Source organism: Gallus gallus, chromosome Z (assembly GCF_016699485.2).
Source record: "Gallus gallus isolate bGalGal1 chromosome Z, bGalGal1.mat.broiler.GRCg7b, whole genome shotgun sequence".
Lineage (NCBI taxonomy): Eukaryota > Metazoa > Chordata > Aves > Galliformes > Phasianidae > Gallus > Gallus gallus.
Genome location: NC_052572.1, coordinates 3,862,920 through 3,877,551, shown reverse-complemented (window position 1 = coordinate 3,877,551; position 14,632 = coordinate 3,862,920). Strand labels below are relative to the sequence as shown.

Here is a 14,632-nt window from a genome sequence, read left to right as displayed (position 1 = left end):
CCAAGACAGACCTCTAGGGGACACTGCTCGTTACCGGCCTCCACATGGATATAGGACCATTGATCACTACCCTTTGTTTGCACCCTTTCAACCACTTTCTTATCCACCAGCTGGTCCATCTTTCAAATCTACATCTCTCCAATTTGGAGGTAAGGATGTGGTGGGGGAAATTCCACAGAGCAATTTTTTATTATTATTATTTTGTTTTCTCTCTAAACTTCCAGTTATTTACACCTCAATAGTCTGTCTGAGCTGGAGGCAGAATCTTTGTTTTTAATAGATAGATTTTTTTTTTTTAAATTTTCTTCTCTTAATATTTTTTGAATCCATCTACACTTTTAAAGCAGGTAAATATTCTCATTCTTCTTTGTGGACAGAGATCAGCTTAGGAAAAGATTTTAGTTTACAGGCTGACTCTGTAGAAGATGGATGACAGTGGCCATATCTTGACTGTCCTGGATGGAAAATATTATTTTTCTTGTTTTTCATCCCCACCTATCCTGCCATTTCCCCACACATATTTTTACATTATCAGTTGCACTACTTCTTGAGTTCAGTGAATTGCTTACTAAAATGATTCAACTCACTATCTTGGTAGGTAACTATTTTTTTGTTGGTGTGGCTTACTATTCTACTGAACAAGTGCTAAATCAACCTGCAGTGCAGTTCAACGACTGGCAGAGAGTCAAGAAGGCTGAGAGAAGAACAGACACGAAGAGAAGAGTGGGACTTCCTCCTTTCCCACACTATCTGTTAGATTTATCTCATATCTCAGAAGATACTCAGCTGAAGAGCCTCCAAAGTTTGTTTGTAGAGTAAGGCAGTAGGTACACCATTCCTTGTCCATGCTTCAGGATAAAGAAGCACTAACTTTCTTAACTCTATAGCACTAACTGTATCTCCTCTATACTGTATTTCCTTCCCTGAGTTCTCAAAGGGCACTGCAGACAATTGTAACTGCAACTACTGCCTGGTTTATCCATGGTGGAAGTGAATCTGCTAGCAGAGGTGCTGTGCTGTGTTTTCTAAAAGCATGAGTGATGGACACAGACAGACAACTGCATTTCCAAGACAAAATTACAGGCCTAAGTGTTAGTGAAGGTATTCTGATTAACCTTGCAGCCTCTGAGAAAGTGTTTGGTAAAACGATAGGGGAAAAATGACAAATGTGGGAACAGCTCTCTGAGCCACTGACTCTCTAGAAAGACAGTCTGCATTTGCCTGTCTACTACGGTTTATATCACCAAAGAAAATTACAAGATTAAGCACTATTTTCTGAGTATCTGAAAATGGTAAATGACAGTGAGCTGTCACCTGGAGTACATACCTCAAATAATTTCATAATACATTACATTTCTAAGAAAATATGAATTTGACAAAGAAGCAGATGACATTGTGCGTGTCCAAGATAATAATTTTGGGTATGGACTGATAATTTAATTGGTTGTTTTGGTTAAATCTTGCATGAAACCTGTTTAGAACTGAATAATTGTCTTATTAAGACAGAGTTCCAAGAAAGAAAGTTTAACAGCAGAACTAATGATCATGTTTCTGAGCAACACAACATATTTAGAATAGTGCCAACTTGTTTCCTCAGTGAGAAAGGCACCACAATTTTCAGTAGAAGAAAAAGATGAAGAATCAAAGCTCAACTTGATCTGAGAATGCACCCAAATTAGAGGATGGAACTGGGACTGAAATGTTGAGAGATGATCAAACTATAATTACTCTATTCTTTAGAGGGATAACAACCATATTTTAAAATTTTATTTCGCAAGAGAAGTAGGAGTATAGGACAAAGATCTATTATTGATTTCTGATGTTGCTGCTGTTTGTTTGATTATTTTCCTTTAATAATAATAACAATAATAATAATGTTATTTTCATTACAGAGAAAGATCTGCTACAATTTTCCAGCCTCCAAACTACATGACTCCAAGGAATTTCTATTTTCTTTCATGGCAGAAGGCATTTTATTGCTTCACTGAAATCTAAAGTAAAGGAGCACTTTTTTTTTTTTTTTTTTTTAATAATACTCTCTCCTATTCTTTTGATTTTATTTTCTTTTTTCTCCACTCACTCTCGCACTCTGCATTTTTCTCCCTTTCGTGCAGGACAGCTATCCATAAAGCCTGAAGGATATCAGCATAACTTCTGAAGAACTCTTATTCTTACAAGCTGTTATAGAAACCAACATGAATCAGATTCAGACACCTACATTTAGACAGCTACAAAATATATATCTACATTCAAGTTATCTAAAATCCCTGCACACTTAATGATAGTGCACACTCTATTCAGTTGCCCAAATATTGATAATCCTTGCTATTTGATATACTCTAAAGTACCATGTCTGGCTTTCTGTTCCTGGACTGAAGGGTCTCTGTTCCCCATAGGTCTTGTGTGACTTCTACATAGGGCCAGATGATAATGACATTAAATCTATGGGACACCCAGAGCTTTCTAGAACAGGAACTTGAACCTGCACAGAGCATTGTAGGACATCTCAAATAGCTCTGTAAGTATATAACAAAGGAGCTAATAAAGACTCCACTCCTAAATATCCCAAACCTCCACCTCAGTCATTTACCTCAGTGGTAAAAAACTTCCTGTCTGGGCGAAGATCAGAGGTGAGTGGTGTCTCCCACGGGTCCATCCTGGACTGACACTCTTTAATATCTTCATTAATGACATCAAGAGTGAGATTCAGTGTACCCTCAGCAAGTTGGTGCATAACAAGATTTGGGGTGCAGTTGACGTGCTCGAGAGATGGGATGACATCCAGAGGGACCTGTACAGGCTTGAGCAGTTGGCACAGGAGAACATCATGAGGTTCAACAAATCCAACTGTAAGATCTTGCACCTGTATTGAGGTAACATCCACTACCAATACAAGCTGAGGCATGAAAGGATTGAACACAGCCCTGCCAAAAAAGTCCTGGGCGTACTGGTGGATGGTAAGCTGGACATGAACCAGCTGTGTGCCCTTGCAACCCAGAAAGCCAATCGTATCCTGGTCTGCATCAAAAGAATAAAGCGATCCTTTTCCTCTACTCTGTGTTGATAAGACCTCACCTGCAGTACTGCATCCAAATGTGGAGTCACAGAATCATAGAATCATAGAACCATAGAAACATAGAACAGCCTGGGTTGAAAAGCACCTCAAAGATCATCTAGTTTCAACCCCCTTGCCATGGGCAGGGTTTCCAACAACTGGACTAGGCTGCCCAGAGCCGCATCCAGTCTTGACTTGAGTGCCTCCAGGGATGGGGCATCCACAATCTCTCTGGGCAACTTGTTCCAGTGTGTCACCACCCTCATGAGTCCTCAGTAAAGGAGAGACACAGACTTGTTGGAGTGTGTCCAGAGAAGAGCCACAACAATGATCCAAGGGATGGAACACCTCTGCTACAAGGACCCACTGAGAGTTGGGGTTGTTCAATGTGGAGAGAAGGCAGCTCCAAGGTGACCTGATAGTTGCCTTTCAGCATCTAAAGGGTACACTTCAGGAAAGAAGGGGACAGAGTCTGTAGCAGGGTCTGTGGTGATAGAATAAGGGGAAATGGTTTCAAGCTCAAAGATGATAGATTTCAGTTGGACATAAGGAAAAAGTCTTTTACAATGAGGGTGGCGAGGCACTGGAACAGGTTGCCCCGAGATGTGGTTGTCCTGTCCCTGAAGACTTTCAAGGTGAGACTGGATCAGGCCCTGGGCAACCTGATCTAGCTGTGCATATCCATGTTCATTGCAGGGGCATTGGACTAGATGACCTTTAAAGGTCCTTTCCAACTCTGAGGGTTATATGATTCTATAATTCTATAATACCAACAAATAGAAAAATAAAAATGAATAATATAGCTCATGCTTAGGAATACAGTTCAAATGCACACAAGAGTATTCATTAGAATTCTCTATTTATCATTTTAAATGATGATGAATATAGAACACAAACATAGGTAATTTAGATAAGTCTACACAATCACTCTGAATATCCTCAGAGAAGAATGTAAAAACAAATTGTACTAATTCCAGGTCATTTTATATGAGTTGTTTATCCTGTCTCAGATATGGGTAATAAATCTATGAAAAATGATGAATGAAAGACCATGGTGACTATTTAGCAATTGATTTATGAATTTTGCAATAGAAAAAATAATTTCAGAGCTCAAATCTAACTGCAGCTTGCTCAATCTGGTCCAAATATTTTACCTTCTACGGCAAAAGGAGAATGAGAAATAAATTAGTATTGGAGTGTAAATATATACTTGTTTAAGATAACAGTAAAAATTATCTAGAAGCCTGATAAGTATCATAAAAGTAAATTTGAATTGCAATTGTTTTCCCCTTGCAATAGGACTTGTTGTTCTCTTATTTTATACTTTTTCCATTACGAGAACTGGATAACGGATGTATTCCTTTATATATATAGTTTTTGGGGGATCCTTGCTGTGCTACATACTATGTTTTTCAGTCACGTTTTATTTTTCTTTTTCTTTTTCTCTGAAATTCACCCACACATTTCCATCATCATATCAAAGATGAGTTTAAATGTGTTATGTTTAATGAATTGGTGAACGCATTTCTTCATTAAGAAACCTCATGGAAATTCATGTGCATTAAAGTGCCTCCCATCCCACACCCATTTCAATTAAAGAGTGGCACTGACACAGCTTTAATGCCCTCAACTGCTCATTTGACACAATCTCATGCAGTGATATCTCACCAAAACAGGAAGATGCTTTTGCATCTCTTTTGCATTATGTATTCATTTTAAGATTAGTCACATGGCTAATGAGCATCCTGGAAGCTGTCCAGTATGCCATACTATGTCATGCTTCCTTTCCTGCTACTCTATTTGCATTAACTCACTGTGATATTGCCAAAGACCGTACAGAGTGCAAATTGCTCTAATCCATTTGTTCCAGAAAATGATCACATCCACTGCCTTTTGGAAATTGTTCCCAGTGTTGACTACAATTAAATATTAAATGCATGCTGAAATCATTTCATTTTCATGAAGTGCTGTCCTTTGAAATTTTGCCTAAATATTGTCTACCTAATAACAAATTTATTCTTTTCCGTCTCCGCTCACTTAGAAAAATGATATTTCTGTCTCAAAATTCAGAATTGCAAGGCTTGTACCAAGCCTAAAGTAGCATCATTATTTCTGTTTATCTTGAAATAAAATTATACTCAAAGTGAAAGCACTAAAAATAACACTTTAGTTATTATTTGTTTTCAATCAATGTTCAGTCTGTATTTTAAGCAAATATTGACAGTCTGATTTGCATAATTACATGTAAGCAAATTTATTTGTATCTTTTGGTATCTGAGGTCTGAATTTCTCATTATCTTAACTTTTCCAAACTAAGACAATCAGTTGAGAAGAAAAAACAAACAAATAAATAAACAAACAGCTTTATCCCTCAATACATTAAATAAAAGCATGCTTGCCCTCAAAGTAGTCTTGAACTTAAAAAGTGTTGATTTTTCCATAGTAACGAGTAAATTATTCAAAAATATAACTACATCTATATGTGATAAACATAAGTGAAAGGAAAACATGTAAATGCTTCTATGTCTATTTGCTTCTATTTACTTCTATTTTAATATTTAAAACAGTGTATTTAAATATATATATGTGTGTTTGGTGTAGAAATTTATGAGTGCATCCAAGGGATGGAACGGTTCCCCCAAGAGGACAGGCTGAGAGAGTTGGGGTTCTTCAGCCTGGAAAAGAGAAGGCTATAGAGACATCTGATCTATTTTTATGTACACCCTTCTTAAAACTTAGTACCATATTAATTTACAGATAAAATATAAAATAAAAATAAGGACAAAAAGAAAATATTCTAAAAATTATACAGTATGAGTCAATTGTATAAAACCAGTTGTAGTTCAAGACAGAATATATGTTCTCTCTATTAAAAACAAAAACAAAAAAAACCCATAAAACACAACAACAACAACAAAAAACAACACATTTCTTAGGTCTTAGCAAAAACTATTATTTGCTACTGCTATTTTGTTCCTAATAATTACAAGACATTTTTGTGGCTCAGTGGATGAATTAAATCTGCTGTGGCTTTGTTCTTACCTAGAGTATCAGATTACATTTGTCCTATGCTTACGTGCTTTGAGTAGAGTTTAATGTCCCCTACCTTCTTTACACTGATATAAATATATTCCCCCAGAATCAACAGAAAGGAGACAGATGGAACTACATTATATATCATGTTAACGGAATTATAGAATTCTATATATCATACAGAATATATGAATCATTCAAGGGTTTGGAGTGGAAGGACTTCAAACATCGTCAAGCTCCAAAACCACTGCTGTGGGCAGGGTTGCCAACCACTAAATTAAGCACAAGATCAGGTTACCTTGGGTGCCATTCAGCCTGGCCTTGAATACCTGAGGGGATGGGATCCCCTCTTCTGTAATTCCCTTCTCTGGGCAGCCTGTTCCAGCACCTCACCACTATCTCAGAGAAAAATTTCTCATGACATCTAACCTAAATCTCTCTTCTTTAAGTTTAAAACTTTTCCCCTGGGTTCTATCACTCTTTACCTCCATGAAAAGCTTACACTGTTCCTGCTTACAAGCTCTCTTTGAGTACTGGAAGGCAACAATGAAGTATTCCTGGAGCTTTCCCTTCTCCAGGCTGAACTCCAGCTCCCTCAGCCTGTCTTCATAGGAGAGGCACTCTGAGCGTATTCATGTCCCTCCTCTGGACCCACTCCAACAGCTCCAACCCTTTCTTGTACTGAGTGTCCTAGATTTGAATACATTACTCTAGCTGGGGCTTCACAAGAACAGAGTAGAGGGGACAATTACCACCCTTGCCCTGCTGTCATCCCTTTCTTGATGCTGCCCAGGGTATGATTGGCCTTCCAGTCTGCAAGTGCACACTACTGGCTCATGTGAATTTTTGTATCTACCAAAAGCACTAATATAAAGGGGTCTTGGCAAGGCTGTTCTCAAGGAGTTTTTCTCCTAGTCTGTACACGTATCTGAGATTTCTCTGAACCAAGTGCAACATGTTGCACTTGGCCTTGTTGAAGGTCACGTGCCACATTTCAAGTTTGTTCAGATCCATCTGGAAGGTTTCCCTTCCTTCTGTCATATTGCTTGCACATCTCAGCTCGCTGTCATCTGCAATCTTGGTGAGGTTGCATTTGATTCCATCACCTATGTCATTGATCAGGATGTAAAGATACTGGTCCCAATACAACCCCTGAGGCACACCACTCATCATCAGCCTTCACCAAACATAGAGCCATTTACCACAACCCTCTGGCTGCGACCTTCCAACCAATATCTTATCCACCAAATAGTCCATGCTTTGAACCTAATATATTCCCAGTATAAAGATAAGGATGTGCTATGAGACCCTGTCAAAGACATTGCGCAAGCCCAGGCAGACATCATCATTTGTCCATCGGTTGTCCACCAATGCCATTACTCTATCAAAAAAAAAAAAAAAAAAAAAAAAAAAAAAGAGAAGGCCATCAGTTTGGTCAGAAACTATCTGTCTTTGATTAAGCCATGCTGGCTGTCTTGGATCACCTCCTTATCTCTCATTTGTCCTAACATGTCTTCCAGGAGAATCTGTTCAGTGATTTTCCCAGGCACAGAGTTGAAGCTTACAAGCCTATAGTTCCCTTTTTTCTCCCTTAGAAACAGGACTGGTGTTTTCCATTTCCATTCAGCAGAAACTTCACCTTATAGTTACAGCTTTTCAAATACAATGGAGAGCAGCATGGCAACTGCGTCAGCCAGCTCCTTCAGGACCTTGGGATGGACATCATTCGGCCCCATCGACCTGTACACATTCAGTTGCATGAGACGGTCTTGGACTTACTCTCCTGTGTGAGGTATTTTGCTCCCACCTACAAGTTCAGGGCTGTAAGATTTGGGGATGTGAGAGATGCAAGAAGCCTAGCTACCAGCGAAGACTAAGACAAAGATATTGTTGAGTACCTCCACTTTCTCCATGTCTGTTGTAGATGGTTTTCCATTCTCATTTATCAGCAGGAGGATAGTCTCCTTGGCCTGTCTCTTCTGATCAAGAGCCTGTAGAATTCCATCTTGTTATTTTTCACATCTCTTGCCAAGTTCAATTCCATCTGTGCCTTGGCTCTCCTTATTCCATCTCTGTATGTCTAGATTACATCTATGCATTCTTCCCAGGTGGCACAGCCTTGCTTCCATTGCCTGTACATGTACTTCTTATCACTCAGTTTGAACTGGAGATCCTTGCCCAGTAATTCCAGTTTCCTTCCTCCTCTCCTTGTTTTCCTATACTGAGGGACAGAGAGATCTTGCACTCTCAGAAAGGCATCCTTATAGCACTGCCAGCTCTGCTCCACTAATTCCAATCCCTTGTCTTTAAGGACAGTTTCTCAGGGGATCTCCTCCTGTAATTCTTTAAAGAACCCAAAGTACATTGTCCTGAAATTCAGAGTCCTGACTTTGTTTTTTTGCCAGATGCATCTTCCTCAAGATCACAAAGTCTACAAGGATGTGATCACTACAGTTCAAGATTCTTCCAATGTTAACCTTTTTAATAAGCTCCTCTGTGTTGGTGTGTGCCAGGTCCAGAAGTACTTATTCTCTGGGTGGTTTGTCTAATACACAGATCAGGATTTTATCCTCAACACACTCCAGATGTCTTTGGGATTACTTGTAGAATACTCTGTGTTAAAAGTCGAAATTATAAAATGGACAGTGTTTATAATGATTTAGTAGCCCCTTGTGGCCAATGAAGTCTACCCCATAAAACTGAAAGTGATAGACTTCTAAGATTTCAAAGACATTGACACAAACTTCCACCCCCAGTATTTCTACTAGGACAGCTTTTAGTTAGAGCCCTATCAGATGTAAGGTGGTGTAATATAATTTCTGTCAGCACTATTTATTTAAATCATAGATAAATTGCACAGATGAGAATAGCTATCGCTGCTATTATAATCTCACCATTTATAAAACCTAGAGAAGTTAGTTGAAGAACATGATGAAAAAATATGTAGGTATTTGTTAGATTTATCTGTGCATCTAAAGCAAAAGAAACTTTGGATTTTATTGTAAAGCTTACCTGCAACGTAGTAAAACCAGTAAGTTGCTTGACAATGGAAATCCATTGATTATCATATAAACACACTGTGTAACTTTATTTTTCAAAGAATATCACCCCATTAGAGGTACTCACAGAAATTGTTATTCCTTCTAATTCCCAAAGATAGATAAAACTAGGTGTAGGTAGAATACATTATTTTCAAAGTACAGTGAAATCAGAAGTCAGTAGATTCAGAAAAGTCCAGGAGGGAACATGAGTTCCATAACAGCACAGAAATTGCTGAGGAATAAAAGTGGCCTAAAATGTATGACACAGAAGAAAGGCAATGTATTTATTTCCAGAAAGATCATTAGTTGCAGACATGGCTAAATGTTATGCTGGATTTCCTGCTTTGTTGTTTTGTTGGAATTAACACTCATTTCATACCTGGTCTATAGTTTTTTCCTGATAATCTGCTACTGGGTTACTGTGAGAAGCCGAAAGCTGGCTGGACAGTTCACCGTTGTGCCTGAACATGCTAAGTTTCCTGGTACTTCAAACATCTCACTGAAACCTCTCATTCTCATTGTAACCTCCAGGGAATCATTTCCCTACAGGCACCTTTCTTTATCAGCATAGTCTTAGCCCTGGATATGCTCATTTTGGATTATTCTTCTTTCTGAAAACCCAGACATTTACCTGTAATTGTAAAATTTTAGTAAATTGATGGAAAACTTACCACCAGATGCATAAAATACAGTGAGATGTCTTTTGTGACTTGAGACTAGGGTCTCAACAGTAGTAATAAAATTCTAAGGAATATAAACACATTTCTGTGGGGTACAGAGATTTTTAAATACCTTTATTTACTATTAAAGGTAAGAACAAATAATTCCATCTATTTGGGAGTTTCTTTGTATTTACGTACAATTTTGAGGGGTTATACTATAAACTTACCCCACAGGAAAGATATATACTTACTATAAGATTGCACTCAGTTGTTTATCATGTGTTTTAGACCATGAATAAAAAATAAACCTATCTCAGAATGTCCTAATTGTGTTCTCTGAGAAAAATGCTGAACTGTTAAATCTCAAATGTCATATTTCCAGGTCTGCCTCTAGCCAGCTGCATTAGTTTAAATTCAGTATTTCACTTCTCTGTTCTCTGAATTCTATTCTCTTTTCCTATTTAGAGTGTTGGTTTTACAGAGAAGAAACTGTATCCTATTCAAGGAGACATTCATCTTGATTAGGTCCTTTAGGTATTCCTGCAGCATTACTTAGAATGCATTGTAAGTTTTCCTTCTCTTTATGATTATTTATTATTCATACTTTGATATTGTCTAGAGACCAGTAAGTTAAGATTATTCCAAGATGCAATATATAGACAAATAAAGATGGCAGATGTATCATTAAAGTTGGGTGCATGTGCATAACTTAATGGATTCAGTAACTACTACACTTTTCCAGTTAGATCTGATGTGATTATTTATTTATTTACTTACATATTTATTTTCCCTGTTTCCAACAAATGAATATGTGGTAATTCTCTAGCTGTTTTTCTTTCTTTAGAGATGATAGATCTAGGTTTTATTTTTTATATTTTGAAAATTTTAATGATTACTAGTAAATTTATTAGTGGCTTGGTGACCTTATACATTTTATCCTTAATTGTAATAGTTTATGAGAAGTTTAGAAGGAGTTATTATCCAAGGAATACACAATACTAAAGAAATAATAAATTAAGAGAAATTATATCATTAGCTGCTATATATAACCATGTAATAATTTTATATGGGTTAGGCCTACGTTTAAAACTTTTGAAAATCTCAGAGATAACAGAAAAAAAACATGTTTTAGTTTAAGGTGTTAGGTTTTTCTTTTGAACTGACTTTTATATGTACTAATGATTTTTCTGTTTCTCACACATCAGACCCAGATTCTGCCATCTTCCCCCTATTTTTGCTACAAGTGCTTTGAAGTTACAATGTCAGTGAAGCCAATAGAGTCAGTAAAACATGGGATCTCAGATAATGACTCTAGTATATCAAATTTAATTGTTACTCTGTATTCCTAGATAATGTTAGTTAATAGTTTAAAATTGGAGAGTAACACTAAAATAACAAAAACAAATACACACACACTCCAGATTGGATTTTTGACCTTATTTAGATATAATACATTGAAAGATTGTTTTCAGTTTTGTCAGATTTTTTGTTTGTGTTCTGTAATTCTAACACAGCTAATTATAGAGCATGAAACCACATGAATATTTCAGGAAGAGATGACTATGGTGTGACTTCAACACTATGGAATTGTCATTAAAAAAAAACAAAAACACACACAAAAAATATAAAACAAAAAACAAAAAAAACCCACCCTCTTTAATCTAAAGTTTACAAATATAATTTCTCTATGGGTACTATTTAGGATTAGCTTCTCATGGTTTGGAAATCTCACATAGGTGGAGAGATGGAAAGGAATGAAGAAGAGAAAATTCTTTACTTACCAATAGTTGGATCGTGATAGTCAGGGAACCGATGGCTTATGAACTGCATTGTCATTGCTGGAAGAAAGAAAGTGCATCAGAAAGAGATCGACATTATCAATATCAGATGACATCGGGGAAAACAAACAATTCACTTATTCAAGTATCAGTTTAGAAAGTGAATCAAAAGGTTGTCTCATGTCTACAGAGACAAGTATGCATTTATGTTACTAACTAGGCACTGATACATACGGATAAAAGGTTACTCCAATGAAATTAAAATTAAAATTCAATGAAATCTTTTTAAAATTGCATTTATCAGTGACTGTATCAAAATTTTACATCTTTTTAAAAAATCTGGTAAATGTTATTAACTAAATTTTGTCTATAGAGGAAAATCACTATGATGAAAATTTTTGCAATACATTTCTTGTTCTGTCATAGTTCAGCTATACTAGGTGCTATAGACATTGTTTAAAAAAATCAGTTATAATTGTGAATTAGCTTTAGAGTAATAAATAAATAAATAGTTATTATTATTATTATGTTGAAACTATTTAACTGGGTTGTTTTTGTGATGACTATGGAACACAGATCACTCTGATGACAACTACTGAAGTCAATCACCACTTTGGCTGCCAAACCAATGCATAAATACATAAATAAAGAAACAAAACAAGATAGTTTGATGTGAATTAAAAAATAAATTGTTTCATTTATTTTTCTAACAAATCAAAATTTCTAGTATGTTCCAATTTGTGCCCATTAACACTTGTCCTGTCAGTAGTCAACAACAAAAAGCCCAGTCCCATTCTTTTGATTCCCATCCTTTTGATATTTATAAACATTGTTAAGATCCCCTTTAAGGCTTCTCTTCTCCAGGCTGAAAATCTCATCTCTCTCAGACTTTCCTCACGCAGTACATGCTCCAGATCCCTAACGATCTTTGAGTCCCTCCACTGGGCTCTCTCTCTAGAAGTTCCCTGTCTTTCTTAAACTGGGGAGCCCAGAACTCGACACACTACTCCAGATATGGCCTCACCAGGGCAGAATAGAGGGGAATATCACCTCCCTCGACCTACTGGCCACAATCTTTTTAATGTACCCCAGGGTGCAATTGGCTTTCCTGGCCACAAAGGCACACTGTTGTCTATTGTCCACCAGGAAAACACCCAGGTCCTTCTCTATGGAGTTCCTTTTTGGCTGACCAAGCCCTGAACTGTATTGATCCATGCGGTTATTCGTCCCCAAACATAGAACACTGCACTTGCCCTTATAAAGTTCTTCCGGAACCAACTCTCCAGCCTGTCCAGGTCTTATTGAATAGTGACACAGACTTCTGCTGTGTCAAACACTTCTCTCAGTTTTGTATCTGCAAACTTGCTGCAGGTGCACTCTATTCATTCAGTCAGGTCACTGATTATGTTGAACATGATCAGACCCTGGGGAATACCACAAGATACAGACCTCCAACTAATCACCTATGACTATCTTATATATATATTATTTTTTCCTTTCTCAAGTAAATCTTCAATAATTTTATACAAAGTGAAATAAATACAACAATCAGGTTAATTCTAGATTATTTCTGTAATGGTTTCTGAGACATCATAAATTGCAATTCTGGCAACATGTGTAAAGTGATAGAATAGGTCTACTTCTGCATCCAACACTTTTTTTTTTTTTTTTTTTTTTTTTACTAATAAAGCTTGCCATCACTTTATTTGAAATATTAGCTTAATGAAATCAACTGCTGATTTTGATTTGGAATAAGAAAAAATATGTTTCAAACTCTATATCCAACCACGGGGAAATAGCTGACAGAAAAACAACCAATCATGTTTTGTTCCAGAACTTCAAAATATTATTTAAAAGTCTGTTTCTTAGAAGTTGTCATGGTATTTTACAAGTCATACCCTGTTTTATTTCTGATGCTTTTCAGGAATATGTAACTCATTAAACATAATACAGCAGCCAATTGATGATATACACATTTATTATTATTATTATTTTTATTCATTTATGAACAGATTTTTTTTATGGCTGAATATTACCTGTGCTCAGAAATTTTAGAAAAGTAACATGAGCCTTCAGGAAAATTGCTTTGCAATGTTTGGAATATGTGGCTTACTGGTAACCAAATTCCAATTAATGTAGAAAGCCAAGCGGTCATATCTTATCCAACATTACGTTTTGCTCATGCTATGTAAACTTCAAGGGCTTTGAATAAGCACAAAAGTAGGCCTCACTATGTCACCATAATGTCAACAGTCCTCAGAACAACAGCTGAGAAGTAAAGGAATCTGCCTAACATAGAGCTGTGAGGAAAATGCCTTCAACAATGAACGAAATGAATTCCAGATGCTCAACAACCAGAAAGGAAAAAAAAAAAAAAAAAAAAAAAAAAAAAAAAAAAAAAAAAAAACCCTCAATGCTTATTAACAAAACAAACAAGCAAACTTTCTTTTTTCTAGTCAATTTCATTATTGTCATTTGTTTATGTTTTTTAATATGTGCATTTAAATTTCTATAGAGCACATATGGGGTCATTTTACACAGAGACAAACAAATAAATAAATATCCTTTCTGAATTGTAACTATTAATAATAATTATTATTCTGTTGTACTTTTATGGTTTGTGATTGGTGCTCCACATCGTAACATCACGTAGTGCACTGGGACTTAAAGACTTAATGCTGCAGTTCCGTGGATTGTCAGTAGTTCCAGTTAGCTGGTCTCAGCAGGGAATAATGAACTACAGGCTCCCAGAAGTCTTCATTATTCAGTTTACTTTTTCCTTTCAGAGGGAAAGACAAAACTGCCTGGGAGTCACAAGACTGTTTCTTTTTACCTGCCTTCGCTCTGGGTGCTTCCTGTCCATCTTGTCTACAGCATTAGAGTAGAGTAAGGTCTTAAGTTTTGGACACTCTCTCATTTTATTCTATTTATTCACCTCAATTCCAATTCTATTGTATTATATCATATTATCTCTCATTCCACTATCATATTTAGTAGATTAGTTGTTTCCCTTAGCTCATTGTCACTGTTTTTTTCTTGTCTAGGCCCATCTCCCTACCTTTT

General features: G+C 36.5%; 1 protein-coding gene across 3 annotated transcripts in view; it reads right to left on the bottom strand.

Annotated features, from left to right (window-relative positions):
• The window catches only part of RIT2 (Ras like without CAAX 2), a 187,228-nt gene that overhangs the window by 117,037 nt on the left and 55,559 nt on the right, over window positions 1-14,632 (bottom strand). For all 3 annotated transcript variants that reach the window (XM_001233996.7, XM_046905803.1, XM_040656151.2), the window contains one exon: window positions 11,573-11,629. In XM_001233996.7, the coding sequence (XP_001233997.2) occupies window positions 11,573-11,629 (57 nt within the window). The remainder of the gene's footprint in view (window positions 1-11,572; window positions 11,630-14,632) is intronic.